This window comes from Tenrec ecaudatus, chromosome X (assembly GCF_050624435.1).
Source record: "Tenrec ecaudatus isolate mTenEca1 chromosome X, mTenEca1.hap1, whole genome shotgun sequence".
Lineage (NCBI taxonomy): Eukaryota > Metazoa > Chordata > Mammalia > Afrosoricida > Tenrecidae > Tenrec > Tenrec ecaudatus.
Genome location: NC_134548.1, coordinates 10,687,932 through 10,712,089, shown reverse-complemented (window position 1 = coordinate 10,712,089; position 24,158 = coordinate 10,687,932). Strand labels below are relative to the sequence as shown.

Sequence of the window (24,158 nt, the reverse complement as noted above, 5' to 3'; positions counted from 1 at the left end):
TGCCTCTTTATCGGAGTAGAAAGCTCACACTGAGCAGCTGGTGGGTTTGAACCACTGACCTTGCAGTTAGAATCCTTGTATGTAACCACTATACCACCAGGGCCCTTTATGAACTCGAAATTGTCTGTTTTACCAACTGCATTTCCCAGTACTTTGTTTCTCCCCTTTACCACTGGATTCCCAACATTCCTTGGTTTAGCATGGTAGGTGCTTAATAAGTTCAAGGAATGGATGATTTCATGATGATTGGGTGATCTAATGATGCCAGGGCATGAGGTTGTGCTGAACCATTTTTTGTACCCTATTTCTCATCTGTTGAAATCCTAGTTCTTAAGTAATCTATACTTATTGTCTCCACATCTTCACTTTCCATATAATCCTTAAATTACTGCAATCAGACTTCTTTCCAAATGCCAAACTAACAATACACTAAAAATACAAGGTGTAAAAATACACCCGAATACAAGGTGTAAAAATACACTAAAAATACAAGCTTAATTCGTAAACTCAGTGGGCCATTTTTCTTTGTTTCAGTGTTTTGCTTGTTTTTCCTATTTTTGTATTTCAACACTCTGGGTTGAATTTGTAACTCTTTGTTTCATCTTCATGGCCTAGATGCTTAGGCCATTAATTTTTAGCCTTTTTTCATTCTAAAATGTGCATTTGCGCTGTGGATTTTTCTCTAAGCATGAACTAAGCATGACTTTAGTTTAGCTCATAGACTGTGATCAGTATGTTTTCAGTATCTTGCCATTCAAAATCTTGTCTACCTTTGTTTGTTAATTCTTATTTGGCCCCTGTATTATGTTTAGGCATCTGATGCTTCCTGTACATACCTAGGGAGAGTTTATCATTCTTTTTGTGATTGATCTTTAGCCTGATTTCAAGGACTCAGATAACATTCTCAGTGGGACTTCAGTCCTTTGACATTTGTTTTGAGTTGCTTTAGGGCCCAGCTCATGGTAGATTTATGAAAATGCTGCTTCTGCATTAGAAAAATGTGTTTTCTACATTTGTTGATGCAGTGCGTTTGTTAATTGTGCTCAGTGAGTTTGTTAGTTTTGCTGTTAAATGTTTTATGTCTTTACTGCTTCTTTTTTCTTCTCTGCTTGTTCTATCAGCTACTAAGAGAGGTATATTAAGATCTCTCACAATGACTACAGATTTGTTCATTTCATTTGTGTATTTGCTGTTAATATTCTGAGACCATATTATTACATAGCTACAGTGATTGTATCTCCCTATTGAAGTGATATTCTTTTATTTGGAAATATCCCAATTTTGGTCAAACATTTTGTCTAACATGACTTTCACCGTATTTTCAATGTCATGGTTTCGGTACTTTAGGTATGTCCATTGAAGGAACAATAGTTGGGATTTTATTATATTTTAAATGTAATCCAACAACCTCTGTCTTTTAATTACTAAAAAAGTAAAATTCCTCTCTTTTACTTTCTGGTAGATTATATCTTTTTATCGTTCTATATCCTAACCGTCAATCACTGGTTATATGCTTAAAAAATCACTACTCTTTAAAGGAGCCCTGGTGGCACACTGGTTAAAGCCCAGACTCCCATCCAAAGAGTCAGTGGTTAGGACACACCAGGCAGTCTGGGGAAGAAAGATGTGACTATCATCTCTCATAAAGTCTAATTACAGGCTGGGAAACCCTAGGAGACAATTCTGCTCTCTCCCGTAAGGTCACTGTGAGTTGGAATTGACTAAGAGCAAGGAGTTAGTGGTTTGCAGAACTCTCGAGATGACATTGACGGCCCCAAATCTTACAGAATCCCCACGCTGATGAAGCCTCCAATGAACTCCCTCAGACCATTGACTAGGGATTTGGATAGTCCTGCTCTCAGAAAGATCAGGGCATTAGAAAGTCTTAATTTGTTATCATTTGTATTATCTTCTGCTTTCTTTTGGGTTGAGGGTTTTCTGTGTTTTGTTTTATTTGTTGCCATGAGTTGGGTTTTGTTCATAGTTTTCTTGAGATGAAATCCAGGATAGGGAATCCATAGAGACAGTAATTGGATAATAATTTCTTAGGGTTATGACACAGGATGTTGGGGGTGGGGTGGGATCCTACTAATAGTGGGTACAGAAAAATGAAGAAAGGGTTTTTAAAGTGATTATGGTCCTGACTGCATAACTCTTAAATATATTTAAACCAGCAAATTGTATGGCACATGAATTATATGCCAATAAAGTATATATTTGAAAATATGAGCAAGGCACACAGAATCCAGGAACAGGAGTGGGAATAGCGATACCAGAAGGGTAGGGGGAAGAGGGGAGATGGAAGGGAGAAAGGGGAAACCGATCACAATGATCCACACATAACCATACACCCTTCTACAGGGGAGAAGAACAACAGAAAACTTGTGAGAAGGGAGACAGCGGTCAGTGAGAGAGATGACAAAAATAACAATGTACAATCTATCAGAGGGTTATGAGGGTGGTGAGGGGAGGAAGGGGGTAAAAAGAGCTGATACCAAGGGCTCAATAGAAAGTAAATGTCTAGAAAAGAATGAGGGCAACATATGTACAAACATGCCTGATTCAATTGCTGTATGGATTGTGAGGAGTTGTACAAGCCCCCAATAAAATGATTAAAAAAAAAGATGAGCAAGGGGTTGGAATGATTGCAAGTATGTTATATCAGACGCAGAGTTCAGTGCCAGCCGAAGAACCTTCCACACAGCATCCCAGGAAAATCCTCCTGACTATTCAGAATGGAGAAATGATCCATTTGTCATCTCTGGCCTCGGAGAGCAAATATCAATGGGCCAAGATGATGTTTCTTTATTTCATCAGAATGCTTATCTGGAGCACTGATGAAATACACAGCATTGTGTTTTCTTCCCAAATCTTCTGAGGCAGATTCAGCAGGGGAGCGAAATGGGAGAGAGTTTTCTTCACAAGCGGCCCTGGTGAGTTGTAATATGATTAGGAACCTTTGGGGGAACCAGGGCAGCATTGGAGCACTTGAAAGGGATTATTGAATGACTAGCAGGCCATCACAGCAGGAGACATTTTAACTCTGAGCTGTTGAAGTGCCGAAACAGCCTCACAAGCTCATGCTAGCTCCTGGTGACCTTGAACTTCTGCCATTATGTGCTGAACTCCTGTGCAGGAGGTTGAAAATCTGGTTCACACCAATAGAGAGGAGAAAATTGAGAAAGGCTTATTCACAAAGGTGATGTGGAGTCAAGAGCACATGGGTGTTTTTATTTTAAGGCCTTCAACTGTGGCAGGACAAGACGTTCCTGAGAACTATTGAAGCGAAAGCTCCAGAACAGCCAACTGAGCGCAGTGTCTGTGTGGGGCAACTTCTTGGTTCCCTGAGCTCATGGGCACAGGCTTCTCAGCACAAGCCAAGTCCCGAAAAATACTCAATTTACATTTAGTTATGTGGAAGCATTATGACGGACAATAAATGGTCTTATGTTCACTCAAAGGACCATAGAATCAACAGGTCCCTGGGTGGTGAAAACACTTTGTGCTCAACTACTCACCTAAGGGTTTACAGATCAAACCCAACCAATGGCACTGCTCAAGAAACATTGGGCAATCTGCTTCTGTATAGAGGGCAGCCCCATGGAGCAGTTCTACTTTGTCCTACATGGGATTCCATAGCAATAGCTTTGGCTTTGGGGTTGGTTTGTTTTAGCATCTAGCTCCAGATTTCCCAGCAAGTTTGATTTCTCTCTTTTGGTGGTGAACAGATTTGAAAAACTCTCACTTGGGGCACACAAGATTTTAACATCAATTCTTCAGCCATATTGTAATAGGCCTTCCCATGGCCCTTGTCAAAGTCTGAAGCTAAAGATAGATCCAAGCTTCCTAGCATCTGAGTGTGAGATTGTCCTGGGAAGCTGAGCTGCTCTTTCCATCATCTGTCCACTGAAGGTACCTGGGAAGCTTGCAAGATGCTGACCCTTGTGGCCCAGCCCGAGGCTGAGGGAGTGTAACCTGCCTTCCGGGTTTAGGAACCATCCCAGGGGATTCTAGTGTGAAGGTAAGTTCGGGAACCAGGAACCAGCAAACTGGAGATCCGGAGCTATTTCAAACCTCCAACCTCTGGAGAGTTCAAACTTGAGTTCTTTTTGTATTAAAGTTTAAGTAGAGGCATTGGCAGCCATCTTCATTGAACCTCTAAACTGCAGTCTACATAGGCAAGGGCGTTTCTAGAAAACTCCAGAGCCATCAGTGAGAAAGTCCATCAAGTCAGTTGGATGCACATCCACAATCACTGCCACAGAAACATACACTGATCAATATTGAAAACAACCCAGGTTTTAAAATAACTCCTCTGACAGAGTATATGTCCCCATGTATGATTGCCAGATAAAATGCTGGATACTCCTTTAAATAAGAATTTCAGATAAACAACATACAATTTTTAGTATACTGCAAGCTTAGTATAAATTCTAAATATTGCATGAGACATGTAGTTAGGTACTGTCAAGATAATTTTGACTGATAATAATTCCATACGACAGACCAGAGCTGCCCCGTGGGGTTTCCTAAAGACCACCATTTGTCAGTCAGCTTATCATACTGTGCTCAGACTATGGCGGCTGTGGTGCTGGAAGCTATGCCACCAGTAGTTCAAAGATCTGCAGGGTCCCTACAAACTGACAGAAGAACAAACACTTCTGTTTGGGAAGAAGTACAGCCAGAAGGCTTTTAGAAACAAGGATGATGAGACTGCTTTACATACTTCGAACAGTTGCGACCAGATCGGGAAAGGGGTGTCACTCATGGTAAAGTAGAGGGCCAGGGATAACGAGGAAGACTGTCAAGGAAATGGACTGCCACAGTAGCTACAACAATGGCCTCAAATATAACAATGGTTGCGAACCTGGTCTAGGACCAGGCAGTGTTTTGTTTTGTTGTCCAAAGGATCCTCAGTGAGTCAGCTGCATCTCAACAGTGCCTGGCAGCAAAGACACAGATCTTCCAGCCTTTCCCTGCAGGGTCTCCGGATGGATTCTGTGGTAGTCACCTAATCTGGTGTCAATTGAAGGGTTATGAGTGTAGGGGTGGAGTCTAGTCTGTCAAACTGGAGATAGCCAATGAGTCTTCTGTGTGGGCATGGTCTTCTCCTGAGAATTCTGGGAAATCTGGTACATCCTCCTTGGAGGTGGAAGACACCTCTCTCTCTCTGCCACTCTTTGGGAGACACTGCAGAAGACAAGGCACATGGATGCAACCAGACCTCGGAAGCTGGGGGAGCCACAGAGAGACCCCTGCCAGCGCTGAAATGTTTCCAATGCCACTGGGCCCAAAGACTTTCTACCCACTGGCCTGTGATCTTCTGCATTCGGCCTCATTGCATGTGTTTCGTGAGTCTGAAGAGGATTTCATAGATTGATATCAGAAATAGGGGCTAATGTTGAACTTATGGACTTGATCATGACTGAGTTGGGATATTTTCTCAATGTTCAATTGCTTTTGTATATAAATCTCTTTCTTATACTCATACATGTGTCTATAGATTTATTTCTCTAGTGTACCCAGACTCACACAGGTTCAAACCACCAACCTTTCAGCTAGCAGCTGAGCTCTTCATTATTGCACCACCAATGGTTCCTTTTGTCTGGGACAGCCAACCCAACCCAATCCACTGCCATCAAGTCAATTCCAACTCATAGTATGGTTTTCTAACACTGGGACTCTTTATGGGAATGGCCAGCTTCATAATTCTCCTCCCTGAGCAATTTCTGGGTTTGAGCCAGTCACCTCATAGTTCCAACCCAACCCACAGCACACCGGAGGCTCATTTGCATGAGATATACTTGTTTATGAGAATTTCATCTTTAACTGGGGACCCTGCATTTTAATTTGCTGAATCTCACAACTTCATCCAAATATTAAAGTGATAACCTGAGCAATGATACAGCAGAACAAGATTGATAAACAAACAAACAAACACAATCCATCCTGTTCTATCTGTGCATGTGTGCGTGTATGTTTCTGTTTTCTGAATTTCCTTGTGGGGTTAATCATCACAGGTCTCACCCGACTACATGAATGATCACTGTACCTTATTCTGCCTCTTCTGTTTTTTCCGAAGCCTCAGGAACTCCTTGTGCTGCCTGGAGACGAAGTTGACGGCTGCGTACTCCAGCAAGGCAGCAAAGACAAACAGAAGGCACACTGCCATCCAGATGTCAATCGCTTTCACATAGGAGACCTGAAAGTAGAGAGCGCCATGAAAGCTTGCAGGGAAGTCAGGTTCTTAATGGCTTGAGCAACAGTGACCTCATTTGCTCTGACCAAGCATTTCCCTTCATAAAGTGCTTATCGGGGAGGGAGGAGGGGAAAAAGAGGACCTGATGCAAAGGGCTTAAGCGGAGAGCAAATGCTTTGAAAATGATTAGGGCAAAGAATGTACGGATGTGCTTTATACAATTGATGTATGTATATGTATGGATTGTGATAAGAGTTGTATGAGCCCCTAATAAAATGTAAAATAAAATAAAATAAAGTGCTTAAATAAGACATCAATTCTACAGGTAGTGGGGGAAGACAATGTCATTGGGGGAGCAGGGCACTAATCCACCCAGGGTAAGGGTCTTTTTATGTCTCCACAGAAATGGGAGTGTGAGTGCAGACCCCACCCTGGCGTGTCAAACCTTGAGGGCAATGTAAACCACATGGAGCAACTCATGAACAGAGAGGTCTACAGGGTGGGCTCCCAATCAGAGCCAAAATGACCCCCACCCTAGAAGTATGTGCTACAGAGGACAACACTAAATCTACAGGTTGGGGAGAGGACTGGCATGCTGCACCCACAGAGAAGCAAACCAAGAAGGAAAAAGAGAGAGTGAGGGACTAGACCCCATACTGGCACACCAAGCCCTAAGGATGACGTTCCTGCATGGAGCTGCTAAGGCACAGAGAGAACTGTAGGGCCAACAACAGCTAGAGACATGATGTCCCCTCGCAAGAGCACACCATGACAGAGGACAATACTGAGGACACACAGCACAGTGGCGAGTAGGTTTGTTCTGAGCACCCCCATAGTGGGGTGAAACAAGAAGAGAGCATAACATATCAGCAATGAGAGCAAAGCCAAGCCGCAAAGCCCCTGAGTAGTTCTCAAAATAGAATTCAGACTAGGAGGGGCAGTTCCCGGAAGGCCCTAGGAGCAGTGGGGAGATATTCATAAAGGTCAGCAGACAGATCTGGAATTATGCATGTTTTTTTCTTTTTTTGCTAGTTTTTTCCCCCTTTTTATTCAATCTTTTGTTTCCTTTTTGTTTGGTCTGTGTTATTGTTGTTTTGCCTGCCTATATAAGATAGGGAACCAAACCCAAGGAGAAAGCAACAGGATCGATAGTTCCAGAGGGACTTGGGGGAAGGAGGAGGCAGGGAAAGGAGCGGTGAGCAAACAACACCATAGACAGGGGAACAACTAGGGAATAAAAATCAATAACAAGGAGTGCGGAGAGATCCTGGGGGTGTCAAAGCAACAGCAATCTAGCTGAGAGGAATTACTAAGAGGCAGGAGAAGGGTGAGTGTGACAGTGGGGCAGGAGGAAGGTAAAAGGAAACAGAGGAAAGATCTAGGAAGCAAAGCTATGGATACAGGTATAATCATAGGTGTGCACTTATGTAAACACATTTGCCTGTGTACGTATATTGATATGGCAATATATTCAGGAAGTGAGTGTACTTTGGACCTCTAGTCAAGCCCTCCCTTAACACAAGAACATATTGTTCTAACAACCTGACATTCTGTGATGGGTTCCCGGCATGATTGCTAAAGACAAAACCGGTGCATAAGCAAATGTGGTGAAGAAAGCTGAAGATGTATAGTTATCAAAAGATATAGAGTCTAGGGTCTTAGAGGCTTGAAGGTAAACAAGCAGCCATGTAGCAGAGAAGCAACACCCCCACATGGAAGAAACACACCAACCTGTGGGATCATGAGGTGTTGATAGGATCAGTCAAAAGGATCAGAAGACAACAAACAAACAAACAAACAAACATATTGTTGAGAAGTAGGAAGTTCTGATCAGAGACCCCAAACCCATCTGTAGACAATAGGTCACCCACCCCCTTACAGAAGGATCACAAGGAAGAGATGAGTCAACCAGGTTGCAGTATAGCCCCAATCCTTGAGGATTTCTCAACCCCCACTATCCTGACCTCAATCCTGCCTTTCAGTTCTGGCTAGACCGGAGCATGGACACTGGTATAGATAAGCGCTTGCAACATATGTACAGCAGACTGAAACTGTCCCATCCTGCACCATCCTCACAATTGTTGTTATGCCTGTGCCCACTTATGCAGCCACCGTGCCAATCCATCTTGTTGAGGGTCTTCCTTTTCACCAACCCTCTACTAAGTATGCCGTTCTCCTCCAGGGACTGAATTTTCCTGATAACATGCTCAAAGTATGTGAGGCAAAGTCCCACCACCCTAGTTTCTGAGGAAATCTGGCTATGTTTACAACAGATATTTCCAGTAAAATAGGTCATTTAACTTCTTGACTATTTCTTCTATGAGAATTGATTGTGGATTTAAGTAAAATGAAATCTTTGATAACTTCAGTTTTGTCTCCTTTAGCATGAGCATTTTTTATGTCATACAACTTCTTCCTATATCATGTCTAATACTTGCATAATGGACTATACATGATTGATTAATCATTCAGTATTAGAGAGCATTTAGGTTCTTTAAATATTTTTATTACTATAAGTTTTGCTGTGAATATGTATTCTCACAGGAAGGAATTTCACTGTATCTCTGATTTCTTAGAGATTTAGTTCTGGGCGAAGATGGTTTCAGTTGTTGTTGGTTGCCATTGAGTTGGTTCCAAGTCCATGTGTGTTGGAGAAGAAAAGTGCCCCATTAGGTTTTCAATGGTTGAGGTTTTGGAAGGAGATCACCAGGCCCTTATTCGAATGTGCCTCTGTGTAAACTTGAACTCCCCAATGGGGGTAAATGAGATGAAAATAGGCTATTAACTAAGAAAAGGTGCAATGCCATGGGGGACTAGCAGGAACTCCAGTTAAGAGTGAGATGACCTAAGTAAGAAATTTTATAAGTTTGCCAAGTTTGTTAATCTCTCTGCCCTGATTCCTCATCTGTGCAATCAAGACAACTCTACCTCATTGAGTTAAAAAGGATTACCTCTGAAGAGGAGCACTTTAATAATCAAGTGGATAAGATGACACGCGCTGTGGAGACTAGTCATCCTCTTTCCTCTGCCACCCCTGTTATCACCCAATGGGCACATGAACAAAGTGGACATGGTGGCAGGGAAGGAGGTTTACTGTTTACTTTTATCATAGGGCATGGTAGCACTAAGAGTCGGCCTATGGGATCTCCTGGATTCCCGACATATCCTTCTTTACCTCCATTATGTAACACCAGTCCAATTTCTCCTTGGTAATCAGGATCAATACACCACTTAATACAGTGACACTCTTCCTGACCTGTTGATCGAAAAGCATGAGAAGCCCAAAGTGGCCAGGGAGCATTCTCAGCTGCCAGTTCAGTGGAATCCATGCTGTGTTTCCAGGTGGGAGAGTTCCTTCCTCCGGGACCAGGACCTCCAGGCCTGAGGAACACAGGGTTGCTGGGACAGGAAGCAAAAATGCTGCAAGTGGATCACTAGGAGTAATAGTGAGTGGTGCCATTCCAGCGTCCACCCCTTGGTTCCTGGACCCATGAATTCTGGCTATTGGAGACACAGCACCATATATTGGCCGCTGGTTTAGAGCATATACAGCTTCCTGGAGAACATTGCCCCAGCCCTGCAAGTTGTTGCCACCTAGTTGGTGCCGTAATTGTGTCTTTAGGAGCCCATTCCATCATTCTTTCAAGTCGGCAGCTTCAGGACGATGAGGAACATGATACGACCAGTGGATTCCACGGGAATAAAATTGGATAAAGTTGCTCAACACATATAAATACCTTAGAATAGTGTCTGGCACATAGTAAGTGCTATGTGAAGTGGCTTTTAAAAGTGTGTGGAAAATGAAATGAAGGCCCGTGGACTTTTTTCCCCATGAGCTTTTAAAGACCTCTCATATATAACGATTTGTAATTACTTGACTACATCAGGGTGCAATTTTGCAGTTAGAGATCTTTGGAATGAGACAGAAAAATTACCAAGGCAAAGAAACATTTCCCACAATCCAAATGGTTTCCAAGGATTATTTTCCAGGTCACCACTTGCTTTCCAGGATTTGTCTCAATGAGTTGGAAAAACTTGCCAGGCCCAGAGTGGCTCAGCTGATTGTCATCCCCATGTCCTTTGGATACATTCCTTTCCACCTGGGATGCTTATCCCCATTCTTCTGATTAGCAGCTTTCTTAGAGTACCTCAGGATTTAGCCCAGATGCCAACCCTCCTGGGAAGCACCACTATCCCTCCTCTTTCTCCTATCTGAGTTAGAGATGAGTTCTGTTTGCTCTCTTAGCATTCTGTATCAAATTCTTTGGCCTTCCGCTTCCCCAATGCTGCAACTAGGCTATAAGCTTTTCCTTGAGACTAGGTCCTGTGCACTATTACCTCTGTAGCACCAGCAGAGGACCCAGCCAATAGTAGGTTACTGTTATGCATCATCAAATTGGTTCCAATTAGTAGTGATCCTATGTACAACAGAATGTGACACTGCCTGGTCCTGTGCCATATTAGAATTGTTGTCATGTTGGAGTTTACTGTTGCAGCCATTGTGTCAATCAACCTTGTTGAGCATCTTCTTTATTTGGGATTCTCTACTTTACCAAGCATGGTGACCTTGTCTAGGGCCTGGGCCCTTCTGTTAGCATGTCCAAAGTATGTGATATGAAGCCTCCCTTTGTAAGGAGTATTCTGCTTTTACTTTCTCCAAGACTGGTTTTATGTGTTCTTCTGGCAGTCACTAGTACTTTAATCGTCTTCTTCAACACCATAATTCCAATCCATAAACTCTTCTCTGGTCTTCCTTATTCGCTGACCAGTTTTCACATTCATTTGAGACACTTAAAAATAGCATGGGTTGGATCAGGTGCACCCTTTACCTCAAAGTGGCATATTTACTTTTTAAAATTTTAAAGAGGTCTTCTGCAGAAGATGTACCCAGTGTAACATATTTTGTTTCTTAACTGCTAATTCTAGGAGTATTAATTCGGAATCTCATGCCTAGCTACCATTCACCCACTTGTCATCGGGTTGTTCAATGGTGGCTTGCATGCTTCATTCATTATTTGGGATCATGGATGGATGGATGGATGGATGGACAAATGGATCAATGGACAGGACCAAGGACAAATGGATGGATGACTGAATGACAGAAGAAAGGAAAGGAGAGAGGAATGAAGAAAGGGAGATGGGTAGGAAGAAAGGGAGGAAATACCTGGCTATTTTCCCATCATTACATGCCATTACATATATTTGGTACTTCTAAGAGTAGACTATTAATCCAATGGGTTTTTATATTTTCAACAATTATTTTCTTAATAAACAACCCTTTGTCTTATATTTACTCTTTTAGAGTAAGCACAGTCTCCTATAATAAAAGAACATTAGCAATCACAGCTTTCTCAGTTATGTATTATTCAGATACCCCGTAAATGTTTTAAGACCCAATAATGAGAGAACTTTATCACCGCCTGAGAAACGTCCACACCAAGAGCTAAACCCAATGCAGCTGACCAGACATTCTCTCCTCCCCGCTGATTCCAGCATTTAGTCATTAGTAAAAATTTCCTCATCACTTGCTGACCATTAGCAGGCCAAGCACGGAGTTGGCTCCTTTGATAGCCGCTCATAAATGAATCCTTTCAGTCTCTTAATCATGTTGCTTGGTCTCTGAATTTGATCCAAACCACGGACACCTTCCCCGTATTGAAGCACCAGCAGTAAATGCATGATTCACATGGATGTAGAAGGTGTGGTGAGACAGCCCTTACATATGAAGTGATGGCCCTCAGTGCTGCTCTCTCAGGATTGAAATGCCTTTTTGTTACATTTACAGAGCTCGGCTGGCAGTTTCTTTCTCTCTGGCTGCTAATCCTCAGATGTTCTTAGAGCACATCTTCTGTCACTTTCTTTTAATGATTCTTGGGTTTACACGATCCCTTCTTGAACTACTTTAGTACAAACTTGCAAAATGCTTCTCACAAGTAATTAAGTTCTCAAAATGCTGTCATGACTCACTGTGTTAGTATCCTTCTGAGCATATTTAAATCAGAAAAACAAAAACAATGATGGAAGGCTTACTGTGTGGGAAGTACTGTACTATTAGTGCGAGTGGGAGGTGGGTAGGGTGAGCATGCGCAGTGGTTCTTTCCAATCTTGACTTCCCAGATGATAAATTCAGGGAGTCCATTCACACAGGGCTCCATCCAATGTTATTCACACAGACCAGGGACACCAGTAAGCTAGCATTGTAGCCAGTGGTTCACATGGCACCCACCACATGGCTTTGTAAATAAAATTTTATCAGAACCTAGCCACATCCATTCATGAACATCCTGTTCCTGGCTGCTTTGGTACTAAACTGGCAGAGTTGAGGAGTTGTAACAGATCAGATGACCCACAAAATCTAACCTATTTACTTCATAGCCCTTTACCAAAACTGTTTACTAGGCCCTGACACAGGCTATGGTGCTTTCTGGTGGATGCCGAGCCTGGTTTGGTGTTGGAAAAAGCCCTGGTTTACCAAGAGGGAAGCCACGTGAACCTATGACTGGCACGAAGAGGAGGTCCCATGTGCTAACACTGAGGAAACCCCAAGGGACTAGAGGAGTATGGAGCAGCAGAAGGCTGACGCGGACAGGGAAAACCAGGACAAAGCTTCCTGCCTGGGTGTTCTGGTATGAGACTTCAGGCTTCAAGAAAACCAGGACGTGGACACGTGGGAAAAGTGGTCAAAGCAATGTCTAGAAGATGGCGCCAGCAAGGAAGACTCTAGAGAGGGTGACCAAAATCTGTTGGCTATCTGTGCGTGTGTGTGATGAGGGTGGATGAATAGGCTGGGCCAGTGCAGAGAGGGCCTTGAAAGCTGGGCCAACATTTTGGAGGTTTAGAAATGACTCATAAAGAGAAGCTACTGATGATTTTGAGGGGAAAGGGGGGTAGATGTCGACGTTTTCTTTTTATTTGCCTCCTTTAAATAATTTTTTGGGCTCTTATCACAATCCATCCATCCATCCATTGTGCCAAGCATATTTGTACATATATTGCCATCATCATTTTCAAAATATTTTCTTTCTACTTGAGCCCTTAGTATCAACTCACTTCCCCCCCTTCCCCACCGTCCCTTCTTCATGAATCCTTGATAATTAAAAAAAAATTCCATGTCTTACACTGACTGAGGTTTTCCTTCACCTACTTTTCTGTTGCCTGTCCCCCTATGAGGGGGTTACATGTAGATCATTGTGATCGGTTCCCCCTTCCTCTCCACACACCTTCCCCTTAACTTCCTGGTCTGGCTACTCTCATTATTAGTCCTGAGGGGTTTATCTGTCCTGGATTCGCTGTGTTTTCAGCTCTTATCTGTACCGATGTACATGCTCTGGTGTAGCCGGATTTGGAAGGTAGAATTGGGATCATAATAGTGGAGGGGGTATTGTTTTCTAATTATCCACATGTTCTTTGATGATTCTCAAAAGCAAGAGTCTAAGTGAAAGCAGACCTTTCCTCTACTTATAGGAATTTACCTTCCCTCCTCTCACCACTTTGAACTACAGAGGACTGGTTCTCTTTCAAGCTCCTTAATCATATCTATGCATCTTTAATGGACCCTCTCCTTCCATGTATTTGTGTCTTTTGAACTTTCAGGCTTACTCTAGCCTCTTATTCTCACCGAATTCATTCATACTTACAGCTTTCTTCTTATTTCTGGATGTGTGTGGGTGAATACCAAGATGGAATTTGGCCAAGTTTTCACAAATCCTTTTCCTGGGACACTAGCAACTTAGATTTTCCAGTTCAGTTGGGTGTGCAGTGGAATGTGGCCAGAAGATACATGTGCCACTTCAAGGCCTCGATAATCTCCCATGAGGTTTCATAAGGTTCCTGCTCTAGCAACCTGGGAAGTTATCTGTTTAAACTGATAGTACCATCAGATATAAGAAGCCTGGATCCCTAAATGACCTAGGACCACTTATCCCATTGTGGAATATAACCTAAGTGAGCAATGCACTTTGATTGTCTCAAACCACAGACATTTCAGGATTTTGTGTTTCTCCACCTTCCAAAATCTATCCCTCAATTCTCACCTTTGACTTTCTTTCCCTTGTGAATTCCAAAGTGTCTAAAGGTAGGATTTTCAAAATCAAACTCATAAATCAGTTATCCGGGATGCAAACCCTGAGGTGTATGGCAGATCCTCCTTGAACTTGGCCTAAACTTCTAAAAGGCCTCCTCCTTCCCCTCCATCTCATTAGGTATCTTCTTCACCAGAAACCTTGTTTCATTGCATGTTCTTTCCGAACTTCATCTCTTATCTTCAATCTTTCATAAAGATTCCACATTTTTTTGGGTTTACTCCACTCACACCCCCATCCCAAAGATGTATGACTGACCTTAAAAAGTTCTTGGAAAAACGGAGTGGAAAGATAATGGAATTTTTCCACACACTTTTTGACGCCCCTTGGTAACTACAACTCCAACCATCAACACTTACACTTAGTTAGTACCGGAAACTTTGCTTTTGCTACACATGTGTGTGCTTAAGAACAACCGTGGCTACCTAGTACAGACTTAGATATTTAAGATGCCACACAGCATGTGCCCAGCTAAGATGCTCAGTCTCCTTTCACGCTTTCCTGACACCAACCCTATGCGCTGTGAGGAAGCCAAATGCATGCCCATTGGCTACTCTGTCTACACCAGGGGATTTCGAGTGGGGAAATATTTTTGGTTTTCTACAACTGGTCATTGGGAGAAGGTGGTGGAAGAGTCGAGGGGAGTTGAGAGGGTGTTGCTATTGGCACCTAGTGGGTATAAGCCAGGTATCCTACTCTGCTTCCTACAATACACAGACAAACCTTCCCTACAAAGAATTACCTGTCCCCAAATGTTAATAGAGAGAAGGTTGAGAAACCCTCATGTACACTCTTGTCCCAGCACAGGAATTCATCTTGCCTTCTCTGACCCATTTCTTTCTTTCTTCAGGACCAGCCCCAAGTCTGTTCCGTGAGTGATCCTTTCCTTGTGTATTGTAACTCACAATGCACTTTCTGGCTTTAGAATTGTCACCCGAGTTCAGGGAGGATCATCCACCTTAGTGTTTGCTTCATGTGCACAGGCTGCATTTTCCCAACCTATGTACAGCTAGTTATTGGCGTGGGAAGAGCAAATAAAAAGACCTAGGAATTTCTTTTGGATCCATGCCATCACGTTCAAGGCTTTGTGCACATAGTGATTATCACATAAGTGTCTTTGGATTGACAAATTATCCAAGAAGTTGAAAAAAAAACAGATTTTGCACAATCAATGGTTTATATAGAGCAGTGGTTCTCAAACTGTGGGTTGTGACCCCTTTGGGGGGGTAGAATGACCCTTTCACAGGGGTTGCCTGATTCATTACAGTAGCAAAATGACAGTGATGAAGTAGCAACGAAAATAATTTTATGGTTGCGGGGGGGGGGGGAGATCACCACCACATGAGGAACAATATGAAAGGGTCACAGCATTAGGAAAGTGGAGAACCACTGATATAGAGGAATAGCTATATTCCCCCAACCCCGCCCAGGTTTTTTAAATGAATAACTGTAACTCACTGTCCTGGAGTGGATTCCAACTCAGAGTGACCCTATGGATCAGGGTAGAACTGCCCTTGTTGATTTCCCAGATCATCACTTTTTATAGGAGGAGAAAACCTGGTCTTTCTCCTGCAGTGTCCTAGCCATCAGGGAAGCAAGAATTTAGTTCAAGTCTTTTGGGGCTAGTTGGGATTTCTTTGGATGGGTTTCTACAAACCAAAAGGAAAACACTTATTCTCATAACTCTCTCAAGTTGTGCATATCTACATATCTGGTGGCAAAATTGAGTCAGTCAGATGGTTTAGGTCTTTGTGTCATTGGAACAGCTTAGTGAGATGGTGCAACGACCACGCTGCTCAATTGTTTGGGCATCATCATCACGTGGACAGTCCCTAGAACTGGTTCCCCTAAGTGTTTGTTTCAATACTGCCTTTGCAATTTTGGAAAACTGTGGCAATTTTTCTCTACTGTTTCTCCTCCCACCCCCCCTACTCATTGCATCCTGGGTTCAGAATGGAGAAGTCAGCCATGCTTTTATTTACTTTAACCCTACGATGTTTGTGGTTGCAAGTTGTTCTCCCCACCAAAGAAGAACAGGGGAACTCACCATTACACCATTGCTCAAAAATTGTCTGAATGGCCTTCAAGCTTGGTCACCTTCGCTATCCCTCATGGGCAAAGTTTCCCCATGTGGCAATGTACCAACGAAACTATGTCCACATTTTCAACTCTTAGAATGGCCCCAGAGAACCCCCACATCCCTCTCTCAGCTATCAAAGAGGATTGGTTCTAACTATGTGTCGAAAAGAGAGGTTTTCTACAGTACAGCAGCCCTAGTGGCATAGTGGTTGTGCATTGGGCTGCTAACTGCAAGGTCAACAGTTTGAAACCACTAGTCACTCCTTGGGAGAAAGAAAAGGCTTTCCCATCCTGTAAAGAGTTACAGTCTTAGAAACCCATGGGGCAGTTCCACCTGGTCCTAGAGGGTCACTAGGAATTGGCATTCAATTCAGGAGCAGTGAGTTAGAGTATGTCTAAAGAGACCATTTTAAAGATAAAAATAGACAAAATGGACAGAGAAAAGTGCAAGGGCAATCTAAATATAGTCTGATGTTCTTCTTGAAGAAGAATCATCTTTTGCACCCACCTGCTTGAGTCAATGTTCGACTCTCTCCAGATTCGGCATCAAAAATATTGCTAAACCAAAATCAAAACTTTTCCTCCATACAGTACATCTTGTCTAATTTAGATGTGGGGAAATTTTAATTGACCTCAATTATTGAAGTTGTTGAAATGAGGCTATCCGTTGGTCATGATAGCCTGAATTGTGGCTTCTATTTCATGGGACAGAAATCTTTGGTCACTCCAATCAACTTGTATTTTACGGAGTGCTATGAAGATAAATGTCTCTTGGGAAGGTGTACCACTGACCTCTCTATCTCCATTTTATGAAGGGGGAAAATAAGTTTATTACATGCTTGCTGAAATCAAACAATGAATGATTAACTGAGCTAGTAATGAGAATTCTGGCTTTGATTTTCTATATCCTCTCTTACCTACATTCAGTCACTATAAAAGAAAAGAAAATAAGCATCAGAAAAAAATGTCAACTTAATCCTGATTTGTGGTGCTGTAAAATGTAATCCTTATAACTTCACAGCCAAGTTGCCATTTTTATTGCTTAATTAAAGAAATCACACCTGCTATTAAATGCTGGGAAAATCAAGATTATTTTGGCAGAGAGGGATGATGACAGAACTGACTGTGGAGACCATTCCAGTGTTATCACCCCCACCTGCTTTTCTCTCCCTGTCTGATGTCCTTGTTGGCTTCTGGGCAGAGTAGTTGGGTCAACGCGACCGTTGTGAAGGTTCTGTTTGCCAAACTAATGATTGGATGACAGTACAGCTGGGTTTGGTAGCTGATGGAACTAACCAGTATCATTTAGATTACAAAACTCTCAATAGGGCTTGAACAACCTCCAATGGGTTTGTTGGGTATTTCAGCGGACACATGTGTGGTTAACTAATATTATTTCCAAGAATGAATATGTTTCTCACCAGGTAGAGCAAGGAATTTGGCCTTATTCAAAGGAAGACTGGGCCTTTTTTCCCACCCGTGGAACATAAGTAAAAAACAAACAAACCTTATTGCCATCTAAAGGACTCTATAGGACAAGGTAGAATTGCCCCAGTGAGTTTCCAAGACTATAACTGTTTACTGGAGTAAAGAGCTGTGTCTTAGGATAGCAGTCCAATGTACAACCACTATGCAACCAGGGCTAGTGACTGAAACGTTGGGATTTCTCCAGTGACAGGAGTATCTTTGATATTCATGGTGGGTCCCTCTATCACATCTGACAATTTATACTAACCAGTTGGCTTAGGATAAGGTTTGCATACTCAGTTGTCACACATTGATAACAAGAGGGCAACACAGTCTGAGTACAATGGATGCTTCATATACGGACCCCTTGCAGCTTTTCATGTCTACTTCCCCTGGAATAAATATAGCCCTGAGTAAGAGTAGATTTTAGTGAATTTGATGAGTCTTCCTAGTGAATTACTCTTCCTTCTGATTTTGTCATTGGATCTGAACTCCTTGAAGGGGTTCAGGGTCAGATATCTTAGACAGGCTTGGCAGTCTAAAGAACTGTGTCCTTCACCTCTCAATTTGGTTAGCTTCTGGTATTCCATTAGGGGGAGTCAGCAAACCATTGAAAGCAGTAGCTTGCCAAAACTTGCTATTTGTGTGAGGGTTTGCGGTGGAGAAGTAAGAGGCTGTTTGACATGCCCGCTCCAGAATACACAAGGAATACCGGATGATATTCACTTTTAGAGGCCTCACAGAAAGACTATGCCAACTCTCAGCCTCCTAAAAACATATGCATCTAGGAGAACCAAGGTCAGGAGGGGACAGCATTTTGAAGAAGAGGAGAAGGGGGTTGGGAGGCATTGGCTTCCCTCTGCATAAGTCTGCCATATACTTGACCACAGTCACAGCCTATAGGTAGGCAGGTTGATTCCAACTATCCTCTACTTCTTGCGACTGTACCTTCACTAACCAAACAAGTGAAGTATGCTTTCTATGAGTCCCTGGAAGGGCACGAGGAGCGTGAGTGTCAGGAACCTACTGTTGAGCACACACCTTATCTCACTAGCGGAAAACCCACTCCACAGAAGAAACGAGCCCATTGGAAAGACACTATTGGAATGGCAGCTGCAAGCTTTCAAGGGATGAGAGGATTGTGTGCCACCTAATAGATACTTGTGTACTCAGTCTATACACGTTGGAGAGAGAGAGAGAGAATGAGAGACGCCCACACTGGGGAGAATGTGAAAATGAGAAAGAGGAGAAGGAAATTAACAGCTTTAGAACCAGCTTTACTTGGATCTGAATCCTAGCTGCATGACCAATGAACCTGGGCAAATGACTTAACCTGTTTGAACTTCTATTTCTTCATAGTGAAGTAAAAGCCCGAACATTTTTATCTAATGGGGACATTGGAAGACTGATTAAGAAACTTTATGCCAGGCCTAAAACTGCTTTGGCAGAGGGTAGATGCTCAATTACTTTGGTGTGCCAAGGAGGCACTGCGGAACATATCGCATAATTCAAAACCTGCATAATTGAAGACAACTTCCCCCAGAGGCACACGTGTACAGTGGGCTCTATTGTGTTTCATGACCAGTGCATACATTTAGAAACTATTATATGTATACTGCTCTCTTTCAAATTCAAATAACCTGAACTCACATACCATTGGACCTGGTGGCAAGAGTACGCGCCCTCAATGTCAGGGGCCCTGAAATGGGCTGTTATATAAGAAAAATCAAACCACTGGCAGCACCACCACCAAAAAAATAGCTTGCAATAATACAGAGAGGTAGGTCCATCCCAAGGATAAGGACGCCCCACCTACTCTGTACCTTTACTAGGATCACGCAACAAAAGGGTGTTCAGGCTGGGATACACATCCAATCCAGCGTGACTTCCAATTCTGCGTTTTTTTCCTGGCTCATGGCACTCTCCTGTCTGGAGGGCATGCTGGAGAATTCCTTAGAAAACATGCATTCACCAGAGGACCACACACCAGGAGAGCCAGGTGAGACAGTGTGTGCATTACACAAAAAGAAAGCATCTGCAGTGGAGCAAGAGAGAAACAGCAGCTATGTCACATCTGTGCAAATGGGAGGGAACCTCTGTAATCTGGCTCCAGGTTGATTGCTTAAGATGTCCAAGTCAGTTCCCTAGAATAGGAGGAGGTCCAATTAGCAAGGTATCATGGGTCAGACTTTCACATGCCCACCAGTATTTCTGAAATGCAGAACCTTCTCAGAGTTAGTGGGCAGGCCTGTGCTGAATGAAGCTGCACAGGCTCTTCGCTATCTCAAAGCAGTCCCAGATGTCCTCCTGAGGCAAGATGAATTTCTGAAATGACCAGTGAGTCAGGGATGTGGGGAGTGGGTGACTCTGGGCTACAAAATTGTGGCAAACTCAGAAGCTCAGGTCAACTTGTGGGGAGAGAGAAATAAATCATCTGCCAAGAATACTTAGAATTCTATGATTATTCCAGGGTACAAAGAGGCTTCTTCCAGTGCCGAATCTCCCCACAATGCACTTGGATCCTTTGTCCATTGTGACACTACATCCTGGAGATGAACATAAGTCGACTGTTGGTGAAAGGCCAAAGAGTCGTTCCCCATATGAGACCCTAGCCTGAAGTTTTAATTTTACTTGAATGGTGGAGGAGCCAGTGCTGGCTGGGAAGCTTTCGTAGTCTTTGGCCTGTGGCCTGGTTTAGCATCAGCTCTGTACTTTGATGGGAACGCACAGTGGAGGCCACAGGTCAGTGATGATGTCTCCATTGGGGGCCAACTTGACAGACACCTTCCCTTCTTGGCATGGGGTGCTGGGGACTCCAGCCTGGTGGGTGTTCACCAAAAGCTTTTGAGGCTAATCAGCTACCTACTGTTTCAAAACATCCAGAGTGAAACTGAAATGGAAAAAGTCCAGTCCCCAATCATGCTCCAGGTCACATGCGGGGACGACAACATCATAAAAGGAGCATCAAGCGCATCAGAAGGTAGGCATTGATGGAGTATACAAACCTCTGTCTGGGCTGGTGAGCACACCTTTTGTTATTGTACATTGCCAAAGAGGAGGTCTGCACTGGCTCCATTTCCCATAGCTAAGCAGCAGTTTGGTGCATGTCCGTTCCACAAACCAAAAGAGGGAAGCCCAAATCAGCCACTAACAACTCAGTGCTTCCTTGCAAGAGATCCAAGCTGCAGGAGTTGGTCAGTGATTACCCAAAAAACTCCCCCAAACCCTAAGGCCCCTTGAATAAAATGACAAATAAATGGGCAAACTTTTGAAGAAATGGGGCGGGGGGAATTCTATCATTAGGAGGCTTGATTATTTTTCAAAATGGAAGCACACCAACTGCTTAAAAGAGAAAACTCAAAGTGCCTAAAGGTGTCAGTTAGGCTCATTGAGCACACACATTTCTCATCTATCAGTTGCATGGCTCTGCTTCAGTCTATGGGCAGAAATCAATCGTGAAGGGCTAGACTCCATAAAGGAAGAGCACACAGCAGGGCTGTGGTGGAGAGAGCAGTGAGAAGATGCCAGAGACATAGATCTTGGCTTTACCACTGGCTTCACAAACTTGGCCCCATCATTTCGCCTCTCTGGGTCTCATGCACCTCAGAACCGAATACTGTCCAATCGTGGGCCAGCCTCGCAATTGCTGGTTCTGGAGACCATTGGTACAGCCAGGGCATCCATCCATCTGGTGGAAGGTCTTCCTTGACCATCTAATTTACCAAGCTTGATGTCCTTCTCCAGGGACTGGTCTCTCCTGGTAGCATGTCCAAAGTACTGTGGTTGAGATGAAGGCTTACCATTCTGGCTTCTAAGAAGCCTCCTGGTTGTACTTCTTCCAAGACAAGTTTATTTGTTCTTCTGAGAGTCCATGGTACTTTTATTATTTTGTACACAGTAATTCAAATGAATTCTTCTGTGGTCTTCTTCATTTGTTGTCCAGCTCTCACATGCATATGAGGTGATTGAAAATACCATGGCCTGGGTCAGGGGCATCTTGAGTGCTTCTGTGTGTCAGGGAGACTGTCTAAAATAACGAATTCATTGCTTAGAAGCACACTATGTTGATAACTTTTTGTTGACAAATTACATGTGGATTAAATGTATAACAGTTGCACTGAGTTGACCTGTAGCTGCAATGGGAAAATCTCATACATACTGTCAACAATTCACCTCCAGCCCCCAAGGAATCTCTGATTTTCCGCCTAAGAGATTTCTCTGGCAACTTGGCAACATGTCGAACCTGCCTGCAGGGCATCTTCAAAAACTCCTAGAACACGAAGGGGTGAAAGTGGGGGATCCAGATCCCAGATGTCCTGTTGCTTAGTACACTTCAGCAGCAGGTTCCCAGTTGGACTGAATCCCAGCTGTCTTCCTGGGGAACCACCTCAGCCATTCAGCTTTCCTTTTCTGCTCACACTCCATGCTTTCTCACTTGCCCCTGTGGGTTTGTAAGACTGTAACTCTTTACGCGATTCGAAAGCCTCGTCTTGTTCCTGAGGAGATTCTGGTCGTTTCAAACTACTGACCTTGAAGTTAGCAGCCTAACAGGTAACCACGATTCCACCAGGGCTCCCTCAGAAATCTTATGTAGGGCTGTTAGGGGCCCAAGGAGATTCAATGGTCGTAAGTTGTGTTTGTGGGACTTTTCCCCAGGGAGTGGGGGGGTGGGTAGGTGGGTTTTCATTAGTATTAAGGAGCCCTGGGGCCCTGTGGGTTAAACACTGGGCTGCTAACCACAAGGTGGGTGAGTTGAACTTCCTTCCTCACTATATGGGAGAAAGACGAGGCCGCCATAACGATTTACTGTCATGACTTGGAAACTCCACATGAATCAGAAGAGACGTGGTGACAGTGGGTTTGGGTTTGGGTTATCAATAGTCTTAGAGAGGAAGGACTCATCTCTATTATAATTAAAAAGTTCAAAGTTCTTCTATCTAAAATTGGCTGTGCAAAATACAAAGCTCTTCTTTATGCTGAGTTATGTAACCCATCTAGATGGTTGAAATCCTCGCTTGTCACCTGCAAGGGCTTTTAAGTCTTCCTCACTGTCAGCAGGCAGGGTTGTGGCATCTGAATACCGTGGGTTGTTCATACGCTTTCCGCCAGTCCCGAGGCTACATTCTTCTTCAAGGAAGCCAGCCTCTCTGATGATTTGCTCGGCATACAGATGGGATAAGTATGGTGAGAGGATGCCACCCTGACGCATACCTTTCCTGTTTTTATAAAGCATGCAGCATTCTCTACCTCTGTTCACACAACTGCCTCTTGATTCATGGACAAGGTCCCCTTGAGCAGAACCTAGTGGTCTGGAATTCCCATTCTTCTCAAGACTACCCATGCTTTGTTATGATCTACACAATGAAATGCTTTGCATAGTCAACAAAACACCCGTAAACATTCCTATTACGGTTAACACAATACATTTTGTTAGCAGTTTGGCTATGGAATGTGAATACCTCATGGACACTGTTAATTCTTGTCACGTTGGCTTCTTGATTCTTTGGGCCAAGTGATATTTCATGGAAACTCTTTGCTCCCCCTCTCCTCCAGAGATCCAACCTTCTCAACAAGCTAATTGTTAACAACCTATTCCTAAAATTACCCAAGTCATTGCCTTGTAGTCAACATAAAATCCCGTTTTTATTCTATGTCTTGCAATTATGTTTTTGAACCAGTCCGGGTGTTTTAGAGATATGATAATAATCAATGATGTAAAAAAATGTGCTTCACTTTGTTCCACATTGAACTACCATGAATTACTGTAAACCTATCAGAATGTTATCTTATTTTCCCCTTTATGCCCTAGCATTACTTATAACTTTCACGTTTCCCACTGGCATCCATGAACTTCAGCTTGAGGTTTCAAGATCTCCTATTGCAATGTAAATTCTGAGTTCAATAAATCTCTTGGAACTTACTTCAGCGGAGTAAGAAATTTATTTCTCCAATCCACTAGGCAGAGTTGGGCAGCAGAGGGCACCCTTCCTGGGGTCTGGCAGATAATGAGAGTGACAGTGCCTCATTTGCAGAGACACGATATAAATAATCTATTTAGTGCTGGGTATATTGGGGAGACTGAGCCAAAATTATATGTTGAGCCTATAAGGCTGTATTTGTTATAAAATTTCAAATTGCTCCTGTTGCTAGAACAGCTATAAAAATGTTAACAGCATTATGATATAGTTGTTACTAGAGGGTTGGAGGCAGCCTTTTAAAATGGCCTCCAATGATTACTAACTTCTGCCAGTCATGTCCTTGTGTAATCCCTTCTCCTTGAACGTGGACTGAATCCAGAGACTTCTAAACCATAAAAGTAATTGAATGGAATA

General features: G+C 43.2%; 1 protein-coding gene across 2 annotated transcripts in view; it reads right to left on the bottom strand.

The window, feature by feature from the left end:
* Positions 1-24,158, bottom strand: part of GLRA2 (glycine receptor alpha 2) — a 228,217-nt gene that overhangs the window by 33,870 nt on the left and 170,189 nt on the right. For both annotated transcript variants that reach the window (XM_075539272.1, XM_075539271.1), the window contains exon 8: positions 6,053-6,202. In XM_075539272.1, coding sequence (XP_075395387.1) covers positions 6,053-6,202 — 150 coding nt within the window. The remainder of the gene's footprint in view (positions 1-6,052; positions 6,203-24,158) is intronic.